Consider the following 19,491-nt stretch of genomic DNA (forward strand, 5'->3'; position numbering starts at 1 on the left):
TTTGCCTGGTATACTAATCCATGAGATACCTCGATAGTTGTTGGAATTCTTTTAGTTCCCTTGCTTATGGGTAGGTCCAATTACTACTTTTGTCCAATCTGATGGTACCTCACCAAGACTCTATGCTAATCTTATTATTCTGTGAAGCCATTTCATCCCTGTCTTCCCATTATACTTCACCATTTCAGGTCTGATTTCATCTATTCTTGCTGTTTTATGCCAATGTAATTTATTTACCACCTTTTCCGCTTCCTCTAGCGTAATTTCACCATCATTTTCTTCCTCCACATGAGCTCGTTTGTTCGCGACACCAACAGGAAGATTTCCTTTTTACATTGAGAAGATTTTCAAAATATTCCCTTCACCTGTCCAGTGAATCCCTGGGATCTATTATGAGTTCACCTGAATTACCCAAACACTGCTCATTTCTTTTTTCCCTCCCTTCCTAAGATTGTGTATTACTGCCCAGAAAGGTTTCCCTGCTGCTTGACCTAGCCTTTCCAGGTTATTACCAAAATCTTCCCTTGATTTCTTTTTGCATTCAACAACTATTTGTTTCGCTCTATTTCTTTCATCTACATTCAATTCCCAGTATGCATCAGCCTTTGTTTGGAGCCAATTCTGTTAAGCCTTCTTTTTATGTTTACAAGCTGCTCTCACTTCATCATTTTACCAGGATGTTTGCTTATTCCCATCTTTACACACAGTTCTCTTTCTATATCCTGAACCTGCTTAGTGTCCACTGTTCGGAAGTTCTCACTAATCATATCCATGTACTTCTGTCTTAATGCCCTTGACCCGGAGATTGTCTTCCCTTATTCGTCTGCAGACAGATTTCAATTTCTCTATCCTAGGCCTAGATATACTTAGTTCACTGCAGATCAGATAGTGGTCTGTATCATCGAAAAATCCCTGGAAAACTCGTACATTCCTAACAGATTTCTGAATTCAAAGTCTGTTCAGATATAGTCTGTTATGGATCTGGTACCCCTACCCTCCCATGCTTAGTGGTCAATAGCCTTATGCTTGAAGAATGCATTCATAACTGCTAAACCCATACTAGCACAGAAGTCCAGCGGACACTTCCCATTCCTATTAGCTTCCATATCTTCCCCACATTTACCAATTACCCTTTCGTATCCTTCAGTTCTATTTCCAACTCTCGCATTGAAATCGCCCATTATCCTTGCTGTTGACCCTGACTACGATGTCACTCAATGCTTCATAAAACTTGTCAATTTCATCCTCATCTGCACCCTCACATGGTGAATATACTGAGACAATTCTCGTCCTAATTCTTTCACCTGCCAAATTTACCCACATCATTCGCTCGTTTATGTGCCTAACAGAAACTATGTTGCGTGCAATAGTATTCCTGATGAACAGCCCCACCCCAATCTCTGCCCTTCCCTTTTTAACACCCATCAAGTACACTTTATAAGCTCCTCTCTGTTCCTCGTTATCTCTCCTTACCCAAATATCACTTACTCGTAGCGCATCCAGATGCATCCTCTTTGCTGACTCAGCTAGTTCTACTTTCTTTCTTCCATAAGCCGCATTAATATTGATAGCTCCCCATCAAATTCCATTTCGTTTGCCAAGTTGTTTCCAAGGAGTCCGTTGCCTGTCAAATGGGAGTGGGACTCCGTTGCTCCTATAGGTCTGGAGCTTGCTTAAAATGTTCTGAGCTCAATAAATTCGTGAAGCAGGAGGCTACCCTACTTACACATGTGAGGATCTCTCTAACGCGTTAGGGACCACTGGTGGATTGTATGGTCCCAGCCGCCTGAGCACAAGGAGGGCCATGACTCAGAATATGTCCGAGAATTCATAATGGTGAAAATTTTTCTTGCTAAGGGATTGTCGTTATATTCGATTTTTGGTAAAAGTTGCGAAAATCTCCATGCTCATTAAAATCGGTATGGAACAGCAATCAGTTTGTTCAAAACTTGCTTTTTTGCGGATGATATCCACACTACGGCTTGCTAGTTTGTTATTTTTCGAAATCTGTTTCTACGTGCAAGTGTATATATTTAAATTCATTCTGAAATAATTATAGTGTCACTCCAGAGGCCTCTGTGGCAAACGTTCTAGTTTTCTTCTTCAAACTGCGACACCTAACCTAACCGTATATGTATCATGAAAACATATTTCAAGCGCACGTAGTTAAATGATAACTTCCTCGCTACAAATTTACATGGGAACAGCCTTTCCTAAATGTAACTAGATGCAAGAAAATATAAACTATCCTCTGAATGAGTGATGTACTTTGCCATATCTTAAGGTGTATCCCTTCTTACTTAATTTCAGGATATAACTTTAAAAATTAAGAGATCGTTAATTCAGCCTTTATTTCTAATGAGTTAGCAACTGATATCGGACATGTTATTTATGCATTTATTATGAAACCATGTTGTCCTCTTTCATTTTGAATTTTCCTTTAGAGAACAGTAGTCAACGGATGTTACTAATCGACTCTGACATCGCCTTCAGATTTTGAGGGAAAAACTTGCAAGTGTACCTAGCGAGAAGACAGTACGGCGCCGAAGATGACAGATTGCATTTTGTGGCAAATGTTTCAGTTTTTTTATTCAAACAGTGTCACCTAACTTTACCGTTCTATATATGTAATGGAAACATATTCCAAGCGCCAGTAGAGAAATGATAGCATTCTCTCTATAAATTTACATGGGAATAGCCTCTCCGAAATTTATCCAGGCATGAGAAAATATAAAGTAACCCCTAAAATCAGTGATGTGCTCTGCCACATCTTGAGGTGAATCACATTCTTACTTAATTTCATTGTAAAGTATTAAAATTAAGCGATCATTTACTTAGCCTTTATTTTTAACGCGTTAGCAACGGCCGTCAACCATGTTATTAATAATATAAGAGAATTTATTGGACTCCAACCTATTCAATACATTACAGGATGTTAACATTTTTAGTTAAACATCGTTAAAATGGAGACATGTTTCGCCCTCCATGTGGGGCATCATCAGTCATATCAAAGCACCTCAAAATTAAACCAGATGTCTGGTTGGAAATTATGAACATAATATGTAAGAAAGAATACATTAAAAAACATGTACAAAGTCCTATCCTAAACGAAATAACAATAGACTAGTTACACATAGTAAAATACGCTAGTGGTTTCTTAATATTAAAATGAGGCCATCATATGCACAGTATAAAAATGAAAGTAATCAAAGTCTATATGATATTGAGTTCGATGGTATTTCTACGTAGTATATACAAATGTTGGCAAAATAAAACACAATTTATAATTACTGTACACTTATTTATAATTGTTAAAATTGATGAGGTAAAACATTCCAATTTGTCTATTTGTCATTTGGCTCCAACTAAACTAAAAATGTTAACATCCTGTAATGTTGTAATAGGTTGGAGTCCAATAAATTCTCTTATATTATTATTGAGATTCTTTCAATACGGAAAATAAAATGATTTTCATTACTTGTAATGATAAAGCCAACCAGGCTAATAAAAATAAAAATAGATATCAAAACCTCAAAATCAAAATCGGTAAAATGATTTTCATTACTTGTAACCATGTTATTTACGTATTTGTAACGAAAACATGTTCTCTTCTTTCGTTTCTAATTTTCTTTATGAAACAGCAGTCGATGAGAGAGTGCGCACAGCGAGAAAAATATACCGGGTGTTGCACTTTGTGGCAAACGCTTGCATTTTCTTATACAAACAGTGTTACGTAACCCCGTATGTACCATGGAAACATAGATCAAGCGCGAGCTATAAATTTTCATGGGGATAGTCTTTTGCAAGAAATCTGCCTCATTTCCTGTATCAAATCTTATTTATTGAATCAATAACAGAAAATGTGCTGTAAATGATTAATTGATTTGCTTAAAGCAAATATAAGTATCAAAAAGGTGGAAATTTACGGTTATTGATTTAATGAGGATAGTCTTACCGAAATTTAATCAGACGCAAGAAAATGTAATTTAACCTCAGAAATCAGTGATCACTAATTGATTCCAACATTGCTTTTGAATGTCGACGAGAGAGCGCGCAAGTGCACATTGCGAGAAAACGATACGGAAGGTCGCATTTTGTGGCAAATGCTTCATTTTTATTATTCAAACAATGCACCTAACCTAATTTAACCGCATATGTAGTCCTACCTTGAAAATATATATCAAGCCCCAGTAGAGAAATGATAACCTCGCTATCAATTTACATGATAATAGCCTTTTCGAAATTTAACCAGATGTGAGAAAACACAAAACACCTCTGAAATCAATGATGCCCTCTGCCATATCTTGAGGTGTATCCCATTCTTACTTAATTGCAATATTTAGGATTGAAAATAAGCGATCATTTACTTCAGCTTTTATTTTTAGGAGTTAACAACTGCTATCAGACATGTTATTTACACATTTATTACAAACACATGTTCTCTTTAATTTCCATTTTTCTGTACGGAACAGCATTCGACGGGGTAGGTCTCTTACGTACAGAAATCATCTGTAGAAAACTGCCAACAAACTAAAAAGTCGTAATAATATTCTCCAACGACTGGCTGGAACTTCTTGGGGAGTGGATGGAAATACATTACGGATAACATCTTTGGCCTTGGTCTATTCTGTAGCAGAATACTACTCTGGTGTCTGGCTTAACAGTGCTCACACACATCTAGTAGATGTACAACTTTGCCAAACCATGCGGATCATAACTAGTACACTTCGTGCTACTCCGATCCAGTGGTTACCGGTATTTAGCAATACAGTATCTCCACATATCAGGAGACAGAAGGCCCTTTTTCAACTGTGGACCAGAATGCTGAAGAATGAAGATCTACGTGTTCATGAGGATATCAGACAGAAATGCACACATCTTAAGTCTCGCCAGCCTGCTTGGAAGACTGCCATGAAGATAACATCCAGCGACGTCAACTCCACCTCTACAGGGTCAACAGAGTTGTCTTTATCCCCACCTCAGGCAATAGTGGATATTAATAATCCATCCACAAAACTGGCAGGCTTCGATCTGGCATGCTGCACCTGGAGTAGACTAAATCGCATGAGATGTGAAGTAGGTAGAACCGCATCTAGTTTACACACCTGGGGTTGGTCAGTTTCTCCATACTATGACAGTGGAGAGGTTCGCCAAACAAGGAAACATGTAGTGGAGGAATGTCCACTCCGTGTTTTCACTGGCACCATGGAAGACCTCAACTCAGCAACCCCCAAATCAGTGAAGTGGGTGGCGGGTTTGGACATTCACATTTAGTGAGATGTACATCACTCGCACTCAGTGCGTATATATGAATTGTCAGAGTTGATAGGTAGATAGTGATGTAAATATAATGTGTTTTCTTTTTATTCTTTGAAATTTTGTTAATTGCTTTGACTGTATAAGTATGGTAATTTGTACTTTGTAGTTATCTTTCACTGGTTGTGTAAATAGTTTATAGGTTGTAATTATTCGTCATACACCAAATAAAATAAATGGCCTCCGAATTAGCCTAGTGGACATAGCGAGGGAACTATGCAGAAGATGATTGATCGCATGCAAAATAATCGCTGGGTGCATAAATGTCGGTAACGCAAAAAAAATCGCGCACGCTTAATCACTCATAATAACACGTGTCAGTGATAGGGCTCTCGTTGTAAACGAAGGATAATACACAGTTTAATAAAGGAATTTTGAAGGGACAGACAAAAACTGCAGTTATAATGGGGTTCTCGTTATATGCCATACTCGTTACAGCGGACTTCTACTGTAATTGGTTAGTATGGTTTATTTCATTCTTTCTTTAAAACAAATACAATGGTCTTTGGCGTAAATTAATTATTTTATGTAGAGTCCTGCCAAACAGTATCAGGTGGATACTAAATAATTAGTCACTTGTACAACCACAGATATCACAATAATGGAAGTTAGGGTCATTGTTCCTACCTGCGCATGGATCTTTGGACTAAATTTGTCCCAAACAACAAAAATGTGTAATTTTCCATTTAAGCCCATTTCACATTTTACCACAAAGTCAGTACAGGTAAACAATACATGCAGAAGTAATGAAGATTCATAACTTAGTATTTTAAGCATATTTGCAATTACTCCATAATTGAACACAAGTAAATTTATTCTTGCTATATGAGGGAAATTACTGTAATCTATGATTACATTGATTTTGTTTCTATAGCACATTTTGATATTTAGAAGAATTCTTGCCTAATTCCAGTTATCATTTTCAGCTCACCTGCTTGTTCCTGGACCAGTGACCTTTAAACCAACAATGAGGACTGAATTTGAGGACATCTGGGCAGGAGCATATTGTTCATATGCTAAAGAGAAATCGAAAGGCCGGATATATGTTTTCGGCCTGAATAATTTTAATCAATTAGGTGAGTGTATTCTTCTGCTTTAATTGTTCTTATGTGAGAAATATCCAAACATTCATCCAAAATAGATGGGAAGAATAGTATAGTTTAAGCCATGTTAATGATGATTGTAAACCTCAGAATAACTATTTTATATGGTAAGCCATTTAAGATTTCCTTCCATTTTCACACCAGACAAATGCTGCATCACCCATCTGTAGACTCTCCTCTTTCACCTCTACATTTCAGTAGGTCTTCCTCTTGTCTGTCCTTTCAGATTCCATTTTAGGGCTTGTTTTGCAATATTGTCAGATCTGTGCAATGTATGTCCAATCCATTGCCATTTCCTTCTCTTGATCTGCTGCTGGTTGATTGGTGATAGACGTGATCTTTCCTAGTGTTCTTTGGTAATAGATGGAAGATCTCCGATGAAGTAGAAATCATTGACTGGCTGTACTTATGCATGAAAAGTAAATGTGATATGTGATGTTCTTTGTGTTCATGTTTCCGATTGGAAACTCCTATCGAGTACACAAATCGTCAATGAACAGATGAAAAGCATACAGGTGACTCCAGTCAAAAGTGCTCCACTAGTAACGCAGGTAGCACTTACAAAGGGAAGGAAAAAAAAATTAGGCCTACACAGGTGCAAGAGACTTGGTTCGAGAAATTGATTGGCTTGGAAAAAGTCTATTCGAAACTGGTTTCTCAAGAAATTACGTCAGCCTCATTATAAGCACTAAATCAGGCAGGAAAAGTGGGCCTGTAGATTTTTTCGGTGGGCTCCTAAATATTTTGTCCTTATTTGCACCCCTGTTTTAATTAATGTCTGAACTTTCTTGTCAGTTGCTTCATTACCTTCCATGTTTGACAGGCATATGACAAGACAGATTATACATTGCTATGAAAGATCTGCAGTTGAGTTCTAACAGGGAGTTCTTCTGACTTCCATATAGGACAAAGCTCCATGAACCCTTTCGACTCGAATCATTTGTAAGTCCTGATTTCTCCCAACTCATATTTATTTCTGTCAGCTTTCTTTATATTTTAAAACCTGGTACAGTGGAACCTTGATTCTCCGTTTTTGGAAGGACGCCAGGAAAAAGCGTACAACATGGGAAAATGGAAAATCCGGGAACTAATGAACCATCAACAATTTGGCTAAACATCAGAAAAATGAAATATGTATACTTATAACAGAGATGCCAACTATTACGATTCAATCGTAATAATTACGAATTACCCATCATAATTACGCCTTTACGAATCACACACCACAAATTACGATTCTGTGTTGATTTTAAAATCTAAGTGTCAGAAGTGTTCAAAAGGATGCACAAGGAATGCCATTACAGCTTGAATTCTCAGAATATTATTTTCGGATTTCTCAGTAAACATTTATACCCCTTTCCTGTCCCTTGTTTGAGAATATTTCGAGTTTTCACGTGCCGAACACAGTGTGGGCTTCCAGTAGGGGCCTACCGGAAATATAGGCACCTGTGAAGTGGTATAACTTGCGGAATTGTTGTCTTTGTTCGTCACATGATTAGACTTCCATGCTAGTACGAGAGTTCTTTTGTGTTTGTTTTGGCGGCAAAGTGGTGACAAACTCCGTTTAATTGTGAATACTGTGTGTGTGACTGTTGAAGAAGTATTTATTGCGATTTTGGTTGCCAAATTTACATATATTGCTCTTCTAGGATATATGCTAATCGTGTGTTACGAAATGCGAATGGTTTGAAATAATGAAGCGATTTCTATTGCAGGAAAATATGTGTGATTACGTTACCGTGACTAGTGACATTAGTAATAAATGAAAAATTGTTCAAAAATTTAGGGAGGTATACTGGAAAGAATGGCCCTGTTTACTGCGTTCCTCAAAATCTTATTCACATGTGTTTTTAGTGTGTGTAGCCGCGATTTTTCAGATACGCATGATGAGGAAGAACAAGACAATTCCGTGCTAATATGAACTCCGAACTGTTAAAAGCATGTCACCAGTGTACGTTTACCAAACAGGAACAACAAGCTGCTAAGGGAGCAACTACAGCACTCAACAAAAGAAATGACCACAAAATTTTTAGGTGTCCATATAGATGAAAAATTAAGATGGGATTGTCATATTAAAAAAATAGGGAAGTCTCTGAGTTCTGTTTGTTTTGCCTTAAGGATTTTATCTAATAGTTGTAGTGAAGAATATGTTAGAATGGCATATTTTGGATATTTCCATTCTGTCATCACTTATGCTATTGGTCTCTGGGGCTGTTACAAATCAAATCTTGATGTTATTTTTCGAATACAGAAACGAGCTATCAGAATTATATTGAGACGTAACAGGTTAGATCATTGCAGACCATTATTTAAGAGACTAAGGATACTCCCAGTACCAAGTATATACATCATGCAATGCATTCTACACGTGAAAAAGAATATTGATCACTTCAGAAAGAATTTTGACAATCACAATTACCAGACGCGAACAAGAAATAATATTTTTATCGAACACAAGAGTAAAACCATTGCCTTGAGACATGTAGACTCTGTTGGAATCAGATTGTATAATAAGCTTCCAAATACGATTAAAGATATTAGTCCCGTCAGTTCATTTACCACAGCTTTAAAAAATCTCCTGCTGAGTAGCTGCTTCTACAGTACAGAAGAATACATGATGAAGTGCTGGTAATGATGCTACTACTTATTAACTTGTAATCTAGTATATAGCCTTAAAAATATGTTAATGTCACATTGACTATGTTCACATTATTAACACCACACCAATATATTTTTATTTTGTCTTATAAATATTGGTTATTAATATTATTTAAAAAATTAAGATGTGCTGTCCTAACATTGAGGTATGTGGTGTTTCTGTTCTTCTTCTTTTTCAAAATGTTCATTGTTGTGCATATATTATTGTTAGTATTAGGAAATCACTTGACAACTCCTATACTGTTGGCATATTTCAAAATATGTAATTGTACAGTCTATGGAAGCTAAATAAATGAATGAATGAATGAATGATCTTTCAACCTCCACTCAGATCTACTGCAAATCACCTGTTACTTTAGCAGGTTAGAATCGTACACTCTTTTTATGCCAGTCATTGAATATGTTACATCTGGTTGAATTGTATGTTAATTGATTTTCAATTATATGTAATTTAGTAAGATCTTGGGGGGGAAAAAATCTACGGTCCTCCCCCTCCCTCCTGTGCCCTAACGGTTGCATTACGAATTGCCTTCCTTGAAGGTTGGCATCTCTGTTATAATTTTACAAACACTCCTAAACCAAACCAAACTACAGCCCCAATGGGCCTTCCGCCTACCAAGCGATGGCCGCTCAGTCCGAAGGCCTGCAGATTACGAGGTGGCGCATAGTGTGACGAATTCTCTCGGCCGTTATTCCTGGCTCTTTCAAACGGGGTCACTATCTCCCTACTAAATAGCGCTTTATTAAAGGTAATCGTAGAATGAGTGAACCTGGAACCAGCCCTCATATCCTGGTAAAAATAACTGGCCTGGCTGGGAATTGAACCCGGGCCCCAATTACCGGTACACGATTTAAAAATGTTTGAACTTTTCATTCAGTTTTACTGGGGAAACTTCGTCAGTTTCCTCTGAATACTTCTTTCACTTCAGCAACTTCGATCAGTCAGACTGTTCAAAAATTTAATAACACCAAGCCAAACAACAATCGATCACAAGTAGTTTTTAATTCTCTAATCTAATAAAATAAAGTAGGCCTACATTGGATACAAAAACACCCAACATGATGGCAAAATCCCTTTTTTTTTGAAATCTTCCATTGTAATCTGGTCACCGGTATAATATTCATAGTCAGTCTATGGAAATCTTGTACTGCGTAAATTAGACCTACATTGACTTTTAAAGGTTATGTTGAATTTGAGAATATGGTTTTGAATGTAAGTATCGATTCTCAAGTTGTCGAATGCATTATATTCAAGTCTGCCCGTCACTAATCACTCAAATTGTAAGGGGGAAAAAAATCATCAAAACTTCCAAAATTACAGTTATTCACAATCTTGAGCTCAGCTGGAAAGCGCGCTCGCTGTACAAGTCGGTGCAAGTGCGAAATGATACAAAGTTTTAAAATGAAAGTGCGCAGATAAAACGACTGCAGTTTTTATAACATTTTAACACAAACACTTTAAAATTCCCAGTTTTATATTAGGACAAAAACAGTAATAGGCAATCCCAAAACCTCCAAATGGCTTTATGTACCAGTATGCAACAATGTAAGGTGCAACATTTGTTGTGGTCTCGATAACATAATCGTATACGATAATACTAAAATACTAAATTTGTGTTACCGGTACTTAAGAACGAGCAGTTTCGATTCCTGCCTGAACGCTCAGTGACTATACAGTGCCCTGAGGGAAATGCCATAAACCTGTTTTCGGCGATACACTCGAAAGTTAACATCTAACCCTGGACATAATGTAGACGTTTTGCAAGTACGAACATTTGACGAAACTTGTTCTGTCTTCAAGTAGAATTGTCTCCTTCAAATTTTTGTGGACATTCACTGCTTTATGATTTCGATTCTCTAAACAGTACCACCCGAATGCAATGTTAAGATGGTCCCTTATGCAAGTTCACCTCCAATCGCTTTTCCGGTATAGTACTTCCTCAAATTACCACAATGATGGGACGTTAACACCAATGTCCGTAAGTATGCTGTCCTTCCGTAGAGACAGTTTTTTTTGAGAAACGTGTGATCGAGGATTTAGCATTGGTGGGACTGAAATTTCTGGACGGTTGATAAAGTAAATTGTTTCTTCGAGGAACTGATAATGCAGGATTTTTAAAACTCGATTTAATTAGGATGCTCACGGGAGCACATAATTTGAACGAATAATATGGGAAAACGTAGTTTCCAGTAACGTATAATCGAGGTTCTACTGTATTAAGTACTGGCTGTAACATATATACAGGAAGGAACTATAAAATTAATGAATGATGGTATTTACATGACACAAAATAATTTATTTTGACTTTCATAACTGTATGTCTTGACTCTGTGGAAGCGTTCAAAGCAAATGCCTGGATAGAGCCTGGGTTGCTTCTCACAGGTTTTACAGAAGTGGACTTTCTCTCGCTTCGCTCCAACAATTTTCCTATCACTGCAAACCTTGCAATCCTTAGTTTTTCTTTCGGGATGGGGGTACAGCAGGTGCAGCTTGCCATTCAGCCTCACGTCTTCATCTGTTGAGGAAGGTCTTCCCCTTTTCCTGTTTTGTGTATTCCGCTCATTTCCTACAAGTTGTCTTACCAAGTTTTTCCTGAACTTTTGATCGGTCATTCCATTGTTACCTTCTTTGAAGAGTAGGAAGGCATTCACTATTGTGATCTCCAGAAGCCATAAGAACATTTTTCTTCGCCACTTCACTGACTTACATGTGAATGGGTATGAGCTGGCGTAGTGGTCAGAAAGATCAATGCCCCCCATGTATTGATTATAAGCATGTAAGGCAGTAGTTTTCTCTACAATTTCCTCGGCACCTTGACATCTTATTCTTTGCACAGGCTGAGTGGAATTGTCATAGAAAGTGGACAGCATAACAATAATCGGAATGAAGTGTTATCTGTTCGGAGTGCAATAATGTCATATTGTTTCATTCTCTTTGTTGCGGCTTTTCTCACTTGTAATGGAAGACCTCTCCTATTTGCCATTACAGCGCCTGTAATATGGACCTTACATTTCAGGAGCTCGGCTGCAAGGTCGTAACTAGTACAGAACGGGTCCGTAAAGACATGAAACCCAGTTTCGTTGGTGGCTTGCACAATTTTTGTAACCAAATGAATAACTGTCCTGCAAGTGAAGGGTAAATCGGGCCTAACAAATGATTGTGTGGTTATTATCGCATTCAATCGCACATACGTATCCAGTACTCGAGCCTGGCAGAACATAAATACAGAGTCCCCACTTTATTGGTTTCTGCTTATCGTAACACTTGTACATGACACAGCCCCTGAAGCCTACGAGTCATAATATTATCATCTCCTCCACGATTTCTTGCGACTCTGATATCAGTATCGTTACTTCAATCACTCACGGATATATCACTTTCATTGCCAGATTCAAAATTTTCATCACTTCCGTGGTCACTATCGTCAAAATCAGCCGAAATAGATGCAAGAATCTCAGTTTCGGTCAAACTGAGTGCCGCCATGTTGCTTCACTGCGGCTGCTTTCCATTAGAGACTCTTTGGCGGCAGTTTTGCTGCAGTGTAGTCCAGCTTCTCATAATCGTTTACGGACCATGTATGGACTTCAAAGAAAGTTAGTCGCCTGCATGAGCTCCACTGAATTTAAGAACGGGTTCTCATGTGAAGTTTTAACCAACCTGTTGTGTCCTTCCCTAGCAGAAACCCATTTTAAACCAGTGCCTGGTAGACATCCAGTGTCCCCTAAAACCTGCCTTTGATGTACCCGTCTCTGAACACCACTCCAAGTGAAATGCCACACCAAATCGCTGCCTCACGAATGCTAAAATTTCCTGTGTTGGACGAGAGCCACTACTTGCTCCCTTGACATGTGAATAATGTGATATTTCAAGGCGGGATTCCACTGAGGCAACGTTTGGGCGACATGAAGCATGCGACAGTGAAGCATGCTGCAGTCGACTTTCAATTGAAGAAACACGGCACGACATGTAGCGTGCGGCTGTGTGGCATGAGGCATGTCGCCATCTGTTGAACACTCTGTAGTGCCGCATGCTTCAAAAATATGCTTGTCGAACAGTGTCGCCCGGGATCCGACAGTGTGTGGATCACTGCTACAATTTCCGTGCGGCAAGATGAAGTGGGCTATTGAAAACGCTACGAATTTAATTGGGGATTGTTACAAAGCTCCAGAACTGCGAATTGTAACATTGAGTGATTATAAAAACATTAGCAAAGTAAGCACACGTTAAAACGGCCCCCAGAAAAATATGACTGCAGTGTCCATGAACTGAAGAAAATTTAAAATGCGTTCAGCTTTCCACCGAGAGCGTAAAAGAATTCAGAAAATGAAAACTGGTGGTGCTTCTCTATTTAGAAGAAACCTGCGGTTCGCGTATAATCTACATACCTTTCCTCTTGACATCTATGCTCCAAACGGCAGGTGATAATGAGGAACGTGAGGTGAACTGATTTTAAGCCACTGTTTTCCTCTAATAAATGAAATAAGTTAACTCTTTATGAACTTATGTAAATAAGATTGTGATTTATTCAATGCCTGCCAGGCTGAGTGACTCAGACGGTTGAGGCGCTGGTCTTCTGACCCCAACTTGGCAGTTTCGATCCTGGCTCAGTCCGGTGGTATTTGAAGGTGCACAAATATGTCGGCCGCGTGTCGGTGGCACGTGAAGGAATTCCGGCACCTCGGCGCCTCCGAAAACCGTAAAAGTAGATAATGGGACGTAAAGCCATTATTATTATTATTGTTCCGGGGATATCCGTGGAGCAGAAAGAGGTGAAAGAGGGTGCGGGTGTAAAATGGGTCTAACTATGATATCAGAAATTGAATTAAAACTTTAACAAAGGTTATATTTGTCTTTAAATCGCAAACTTAACAAATTCATCACTCAGTGAAATAATGAGGTTACAGGTACAATGACAATTTCAAAAATTGGAAGATCCAAGATTCAGAACTTCAACAATTTTGGGCTTCAAGCCCCTAGTTCACACAATTACAATTTCAAAGTGGTATTTAGATAAGGATAGAAATCTCCCAAATTCAAGAGCACTTTGTTTCCACAAATTACAGCCTTCCAGAGGCACTCCTCAATATTACAGAATTTTAGGCAAGAGCTTACATGCTCTCTGACATTGACTAAATTTTAACCGCCCACTTGAGGCACCATTACACCAAACTTCATGATCTCTGGCCTCTCTAGGCGCAATTTACAATTAACAAAAGTAGTACACAGGGGTATCAAGTACCCAACCTGCTGGGCCTTCGTGGAAAAAGAATAACAGGTCAAATTAATGGCCCGAATACAAAATGAATGGAGGCGTATACTTGCACTCCTAGATAATGAAGAATAAAATCCTAATGGGGCTCTCGGCCCAATGATACAGGGGCTAATCCCAAGCTACTGAGATGACTCGAATTAAGGTAAATTTAATACATTACAGTAAAGAAAAACCGTTACAAAATCGTAGTCGCCTTAGACCAAATTGAAGGGGAACGCACTCTCTATCCCCGATTTACAGTTTTAAGAATTTATGAAACTTTACATTAGCCAAAAGAATGTTTACATTTTAGAAAACAGGTTACATAGTTAGAACTTAGGACCTTCCCCTCATGTAAGTCTGCGGAGGTAGCTACAGAAAAAATAAGTCTGGTGGTCATTACCTCAGCTCTTGGTCTGCCCGATGATGAATGATGCACCCCGCCTCCTATCTTAATACACACACTCTCACAAATACGGCAATCAATAGACAAGGTAGCCAGAGCAGCCGCAGTTTATATACCCGAAGGGAAGGTTCAAGAGGATTCTGGACTAATCTAGACACACCCTCTCAATTTTATTGGCAAATTCAAAAGTTACACTCAAAGAACCAAAAAGAAACCTGTGATAGGTTGAAAAATAATTACAGACAATTCCCATTGGCCAGATTCAAAACTGGCAGAATGAGAAAGAAGTGTTGCAAACTTTGAAATATATAAGAAAAACAAATGAAAGTTGATTTACTAGAGAAAACCCATGAACACAAAATTTCTTTCAATAATAACTTCTTTTACCTTGCACCAGAGTGCTTGACCATAGGTTTTGGTAGTGACATCTATGACAAAATGTCCAAACTTCTTGAAGTAAACAAACACAAAGCAAATAAATCCAGTCAGTTTAGGCAAATTCACAACAACGCAGTTATTCAATACTTCAGTAGAGACATCTTCTGATTAAAGTCCCAACTTCTTGTAATAGCAGTTTCACATTTTGTTGGATAGATGGTTCATTAAGGCGTTTCTTTTGAATGTGCAGAGTTGAGTTGTACCTCCCTGTACAATATTTTTATTCTTCTTCTTATTATAATAATAATTATTCAGTGCCTGGTTTTCTCGTTATTAGTACTGGCAATAGTTTGCACTAGAAATAAATAAATTAGAGATAACTATTAAAATAGTACTATGATGTCATTGAATTCTAACTACTATAACAATAATAAACTTGGCAGGTTCGATTCTAACCCATTCCGGTGGTATTTGACGATGCTCAGCCTTGTTTCGGTAGATTTAATGGCACGTAAAATAACACCTGCTGCACTAAATTCCGGCACCTCGGCGACTCAGAAAACCGTAAAAGTAGTAATGAGACGTAAAGCCAATAACATTATTGTACAATAATAATAATAAAATTATATTCTACATACATTCTATTATATTCTACATTATATTCTACATACATTATATTCTACATTCTAAATACATCGTTTAAAAGCATAACAACAAATGGTTCTCTTTTCTACACTGTTAACACACAACTATTAATCTACTTTTTATTTGGATATCCTTCGCCGCTACTCTAATTACGCAAACTCTTCCAACACTGTTTCATCACAGTCTTTTTCTTCCTCACTATGTCTACTTATTGCCAGCCCCGTGGTGTAGGGGTAGCGTGCCTGCCTCTTACCCGGTGGCCCTGGGCTCGATTCCCGGCTAGGTCAGGGATTTTTACCTGGGCCTGAGGGCTGGTTCGAGGTCCACTCAGCCTACATGATTAGAATTGAGGAGCTATCCGACTGTGAGATAGTGGCCCCGGTCTAGAAAGCCAAGAATAACGACCGAGAGGATTCGTTGTGCTGACCACACAACACCTCGTAATCTGCAGGTCGTCAGGCTGTGCAGCAGTCACTTGGTAGGCCAAGGCCCTTCAAGGGCTGTAGTGCCATGTTTTTTGTCTACTTATTGTTGTAGTTGCCACAAGTTATCTTTCATTCTCCTAGTATAACTGTATTAGAAATGTGAACTAGAAGGGCGTAAAATAATAAACTAGGGTCAGGATATTCTGCTTAAAATTAATACATTTTAATTTTTAAAAATATTATTAAATTCCAGTGAACAAGAAGTTTCTAAATCTTCCCATACCTCTAGGCATACCGATTCTGCCATGGTGCACAACCTTCATCTGACAAAGTACTCCATAAACTCATAACTAATGGTTTTCGCCTCTTGAGAATTCCGACGTGATTTGTTTGCCAAGGGCTCCATGCCTTATCAGCTTGGATCACTCCGCAATAGGTTGAGAAATTCGAAACAAGTACCGGCACATCAAGGAAGTATAGCTGTCACCAGGTAGTCTAAAGTCGAGTGAGGAACTGTTGTCTTGGTTGCCTTGATGGAACAATGTTTGTAGTTGGCGAGAAGTCTCCACAAGTGACACATGCTACACGCAGCAACACATGTAGCATACCACATCTTTTCTGCCCCACTGACAACATGCCGCATGCTGCAAAGAGCAACATTTGTTGCCAGCCGCATGCTCCATGTTGCCCAAATGTTGCCTCAGTGGAATCCCGCCATCAGAATGGGATGAAGCATGTAGCATCGAAGTTAGCTCGGCCATACTTAGTGTGTTCGTTGCCTGATGTCATCACAGTGTGCAGAAGTCCACTATAGCGAGAACTCATAACAGCAAAAAATTTACTCGCTATAGGCTCCATGCGTATAGCAATGTGCTGCTACGGGTGGAAATTATGAGAACTACTTAGGAGCACCTTCATCAACAGCCGGCGTGTGATGTTTACATATATATATGTCTTCAATAATTTTACAGTGGCCCTCTATCACTGAATCCCTTTCTATGTTTTTGTATAAAGTCTTTATTAGACTCGAAGACCACATTCCCTATGTATTGATCCGGTCATTTTTATGCTGTAGATAGCCGCGGTGAAGTGTAAAATGTTGTGTCCCTGTATATTCTCTATTCCAAGTTTTTTTTTTTGACACAGTATATGATACCTACGTGTGTTTATTCAGCTAATTTCTTATCTTTCCCCTCCCCTTTTACAATTAATACAACCTGTAACAATAAAGTTTGGTGAATAATCCTGTACTATCAACATAGATAAACAATGCATGACAGTGACCTTACTGTCCTTCGAAATAGTCCTCTCCCATAAATATGCACTGCTGAGATCGGTGATACATGTCCTGGAAATTTTGCAAGAAGGCTTCCTTTGGGATGGTGTTCAAAAGCCCCGTCATGTTTCGTTGTATGTCAGGAATATCGTCAAATCTCTTTACTTTCAAAGCGAGTTTGAGTCGTGGGAATAGGAAGAAGTCTGGAGGATTGAGATCTGGCGAATATGGGGGATGTTCAAGTTGCACCACCCCCTTTTTTGCCATGAACTGCTTGACGATATTGGCTGTGTGTGGGCAAGTGTTGCCATGGACAAATAAGCCATGAACCTTGTTGTGTGTACTGGGGTCGTACCCTGTGTAGACGTTTCATGAAACGCGTCAGAATTTCAATGCACCGTGCAGCATTCAACGTCATTCCCTTAGGTAGAAATTCCTTGTGCCCTGACTGTCAAAAACATATCAGATGTAAGGATTTTCAGGCGTCCGCTCAAAGGTGATGAGCATCGTTTTGATGTGTGTCTTTTCGGCTCTGACCTTTTTCCGACGAGGGGATCCTGGTGAACATCATTCCATGCTTTGCTGTTTCGTTTCAGGGTCGTACCTGAAGCCTGTGAAGCCTCTAAGCGTGCCTGCTTCTGATTGTCAGTCAAGTGATGTGGCACAAGACGAGAACACATTTTCCTCTTCCCTAACTTCTGGGTAACGATTTGTCGCATGGAATCACGGTTAATCTGCAGTTCATCCGCTATCATGCGCATAATTAATCGCCGATCATTCGTGATTAATGTCCTCACCTTTTCAGTGTTTTCATCACTGACGGCGGTCGCCGGTCTTCCGCTACGGGAGTTGTCAGGAACACTTTCCTGGCCTCCTCGAAAACGGGCGAACCACTCGTACACACACTTCAGTGCTTGATCTTCATAAACACGTACCAGCATCGCATGCGTTTCTTTGGGTGTCTTGCCAAGCTTAAAACAAAATTGTACATTGATCTTTTGGTTGTTCATGTGCCTGTTCGCAGTTCAGAACGAACGCACTAAACACACACTGTGTCAAACAGGTTTTACACGGCACACACATGATGCTCAACTGAAGGACATTGGGAGCAGGTAGTCAAAACCTGTTGCTACGCAGGTGCAGCGTTGCGTGTCACCAGTGTTGCCGGATTGACCGTTCTGACTTCATTCACCGAACTTTATTGTCACAGGTTGTATATCATTCTTCATAGTTTGGCTTTACTTGATAAAACAACTAGTGGCTGGGTATAATGCAAAAGCAGAACCCAATAAATAAAATAAGAAGGAGAATAAGTAGAAGAAGAAGAATTATTTTACAATGCTGTCTTCAGATGATGATTTTTTAATGTCATAACATGCTTGTTGTTGGCTGCATTTATAGACACTGTCATACAAAGTTTTTCTTCATGACCTCGTGAAATTTATTTGAAAAGACTGTGGATCATAGCAGTAAATTGCAAGAAGTAATTCAGGATTTATACATTTGAATTAATACAAAATAAGAAGTCATGATGATGAACTCTTGACATGTATTTTAACCCCATTTTACAAATAGGTTAACAATTGGAAACAAATTATTATAGCATTGTTGTATTTGCAAAGCAAGCTGCAGAAGGCCATCTTTTTTAGAGCACGCATATCATAATAGATACACATTGTATTGTATTGACATAGTCTTAATTATAGCCAGTGTAATAATAATAATGGTGGTGATGATGATATACCATACTGTACTGCAGACCAGTGTGAAATTTTATAGTATTCCATTAGAACCTACGAAATGGATTTGGAAAGGCAGTAGACAAATAATTACACAAATAGGCTCCCTTTACGCAGTATCAATAGTTCATAGAAATACTGTTTTAACGTCCATAAATTCATGTCCTCGTCCTGAGGGAGTGCAATTCTTTTCAAGTACACCCCTAATGGAAATGAGCTGCATGCACCCTTTTACCACATGCCAACCCTCATGCCAATCTTAAGTTTCTGGCAGTGTCAGGATTCAAGCCCGG

General features: G+C 38.7%; 1 protein-coding gene across 3 annotated transcripts in view; it reads left to right on the forward strand.

Moving 5' to 3' along the window:
* Positions 1 to 19,491, forward strand: part of Rcc1 (Regulator of chromosome condensation 1) — a 151,140-nt gene that overhangs the window by 70,150 nt on the left and 61,499 nt on the right. For all 3 annotated transcript variants that reach the window (XM_067151373.2, XM_067151372.2, XM_067151371.2), the window contains exon 6: positions 6,243 to 6,392. In XM_067151373.2, coding sequence (XP_067007474.2) covers positions 6,243 to 6,392 — 150 coding nt within the window. The remainder of the gene's footprint in view (positions 1 to 6,242; positions 6,393 to 19,491) is intronic.

This window comes from Anabrus simplex, chromosome 7 (genome assembly GCF_040414725.1).
Source record: "Anabrus simplex isolate iqAnaSimp1 chromosome 7, ASM4041472v1, whole genome shotgun sequence".
Classification (NCBI taxonomy): Eukaryota; Metazoa; Arthropoda; class Insecta; order Orthoptera; family Tettigoniidae; genus Anabrus; species Anabrus simplex.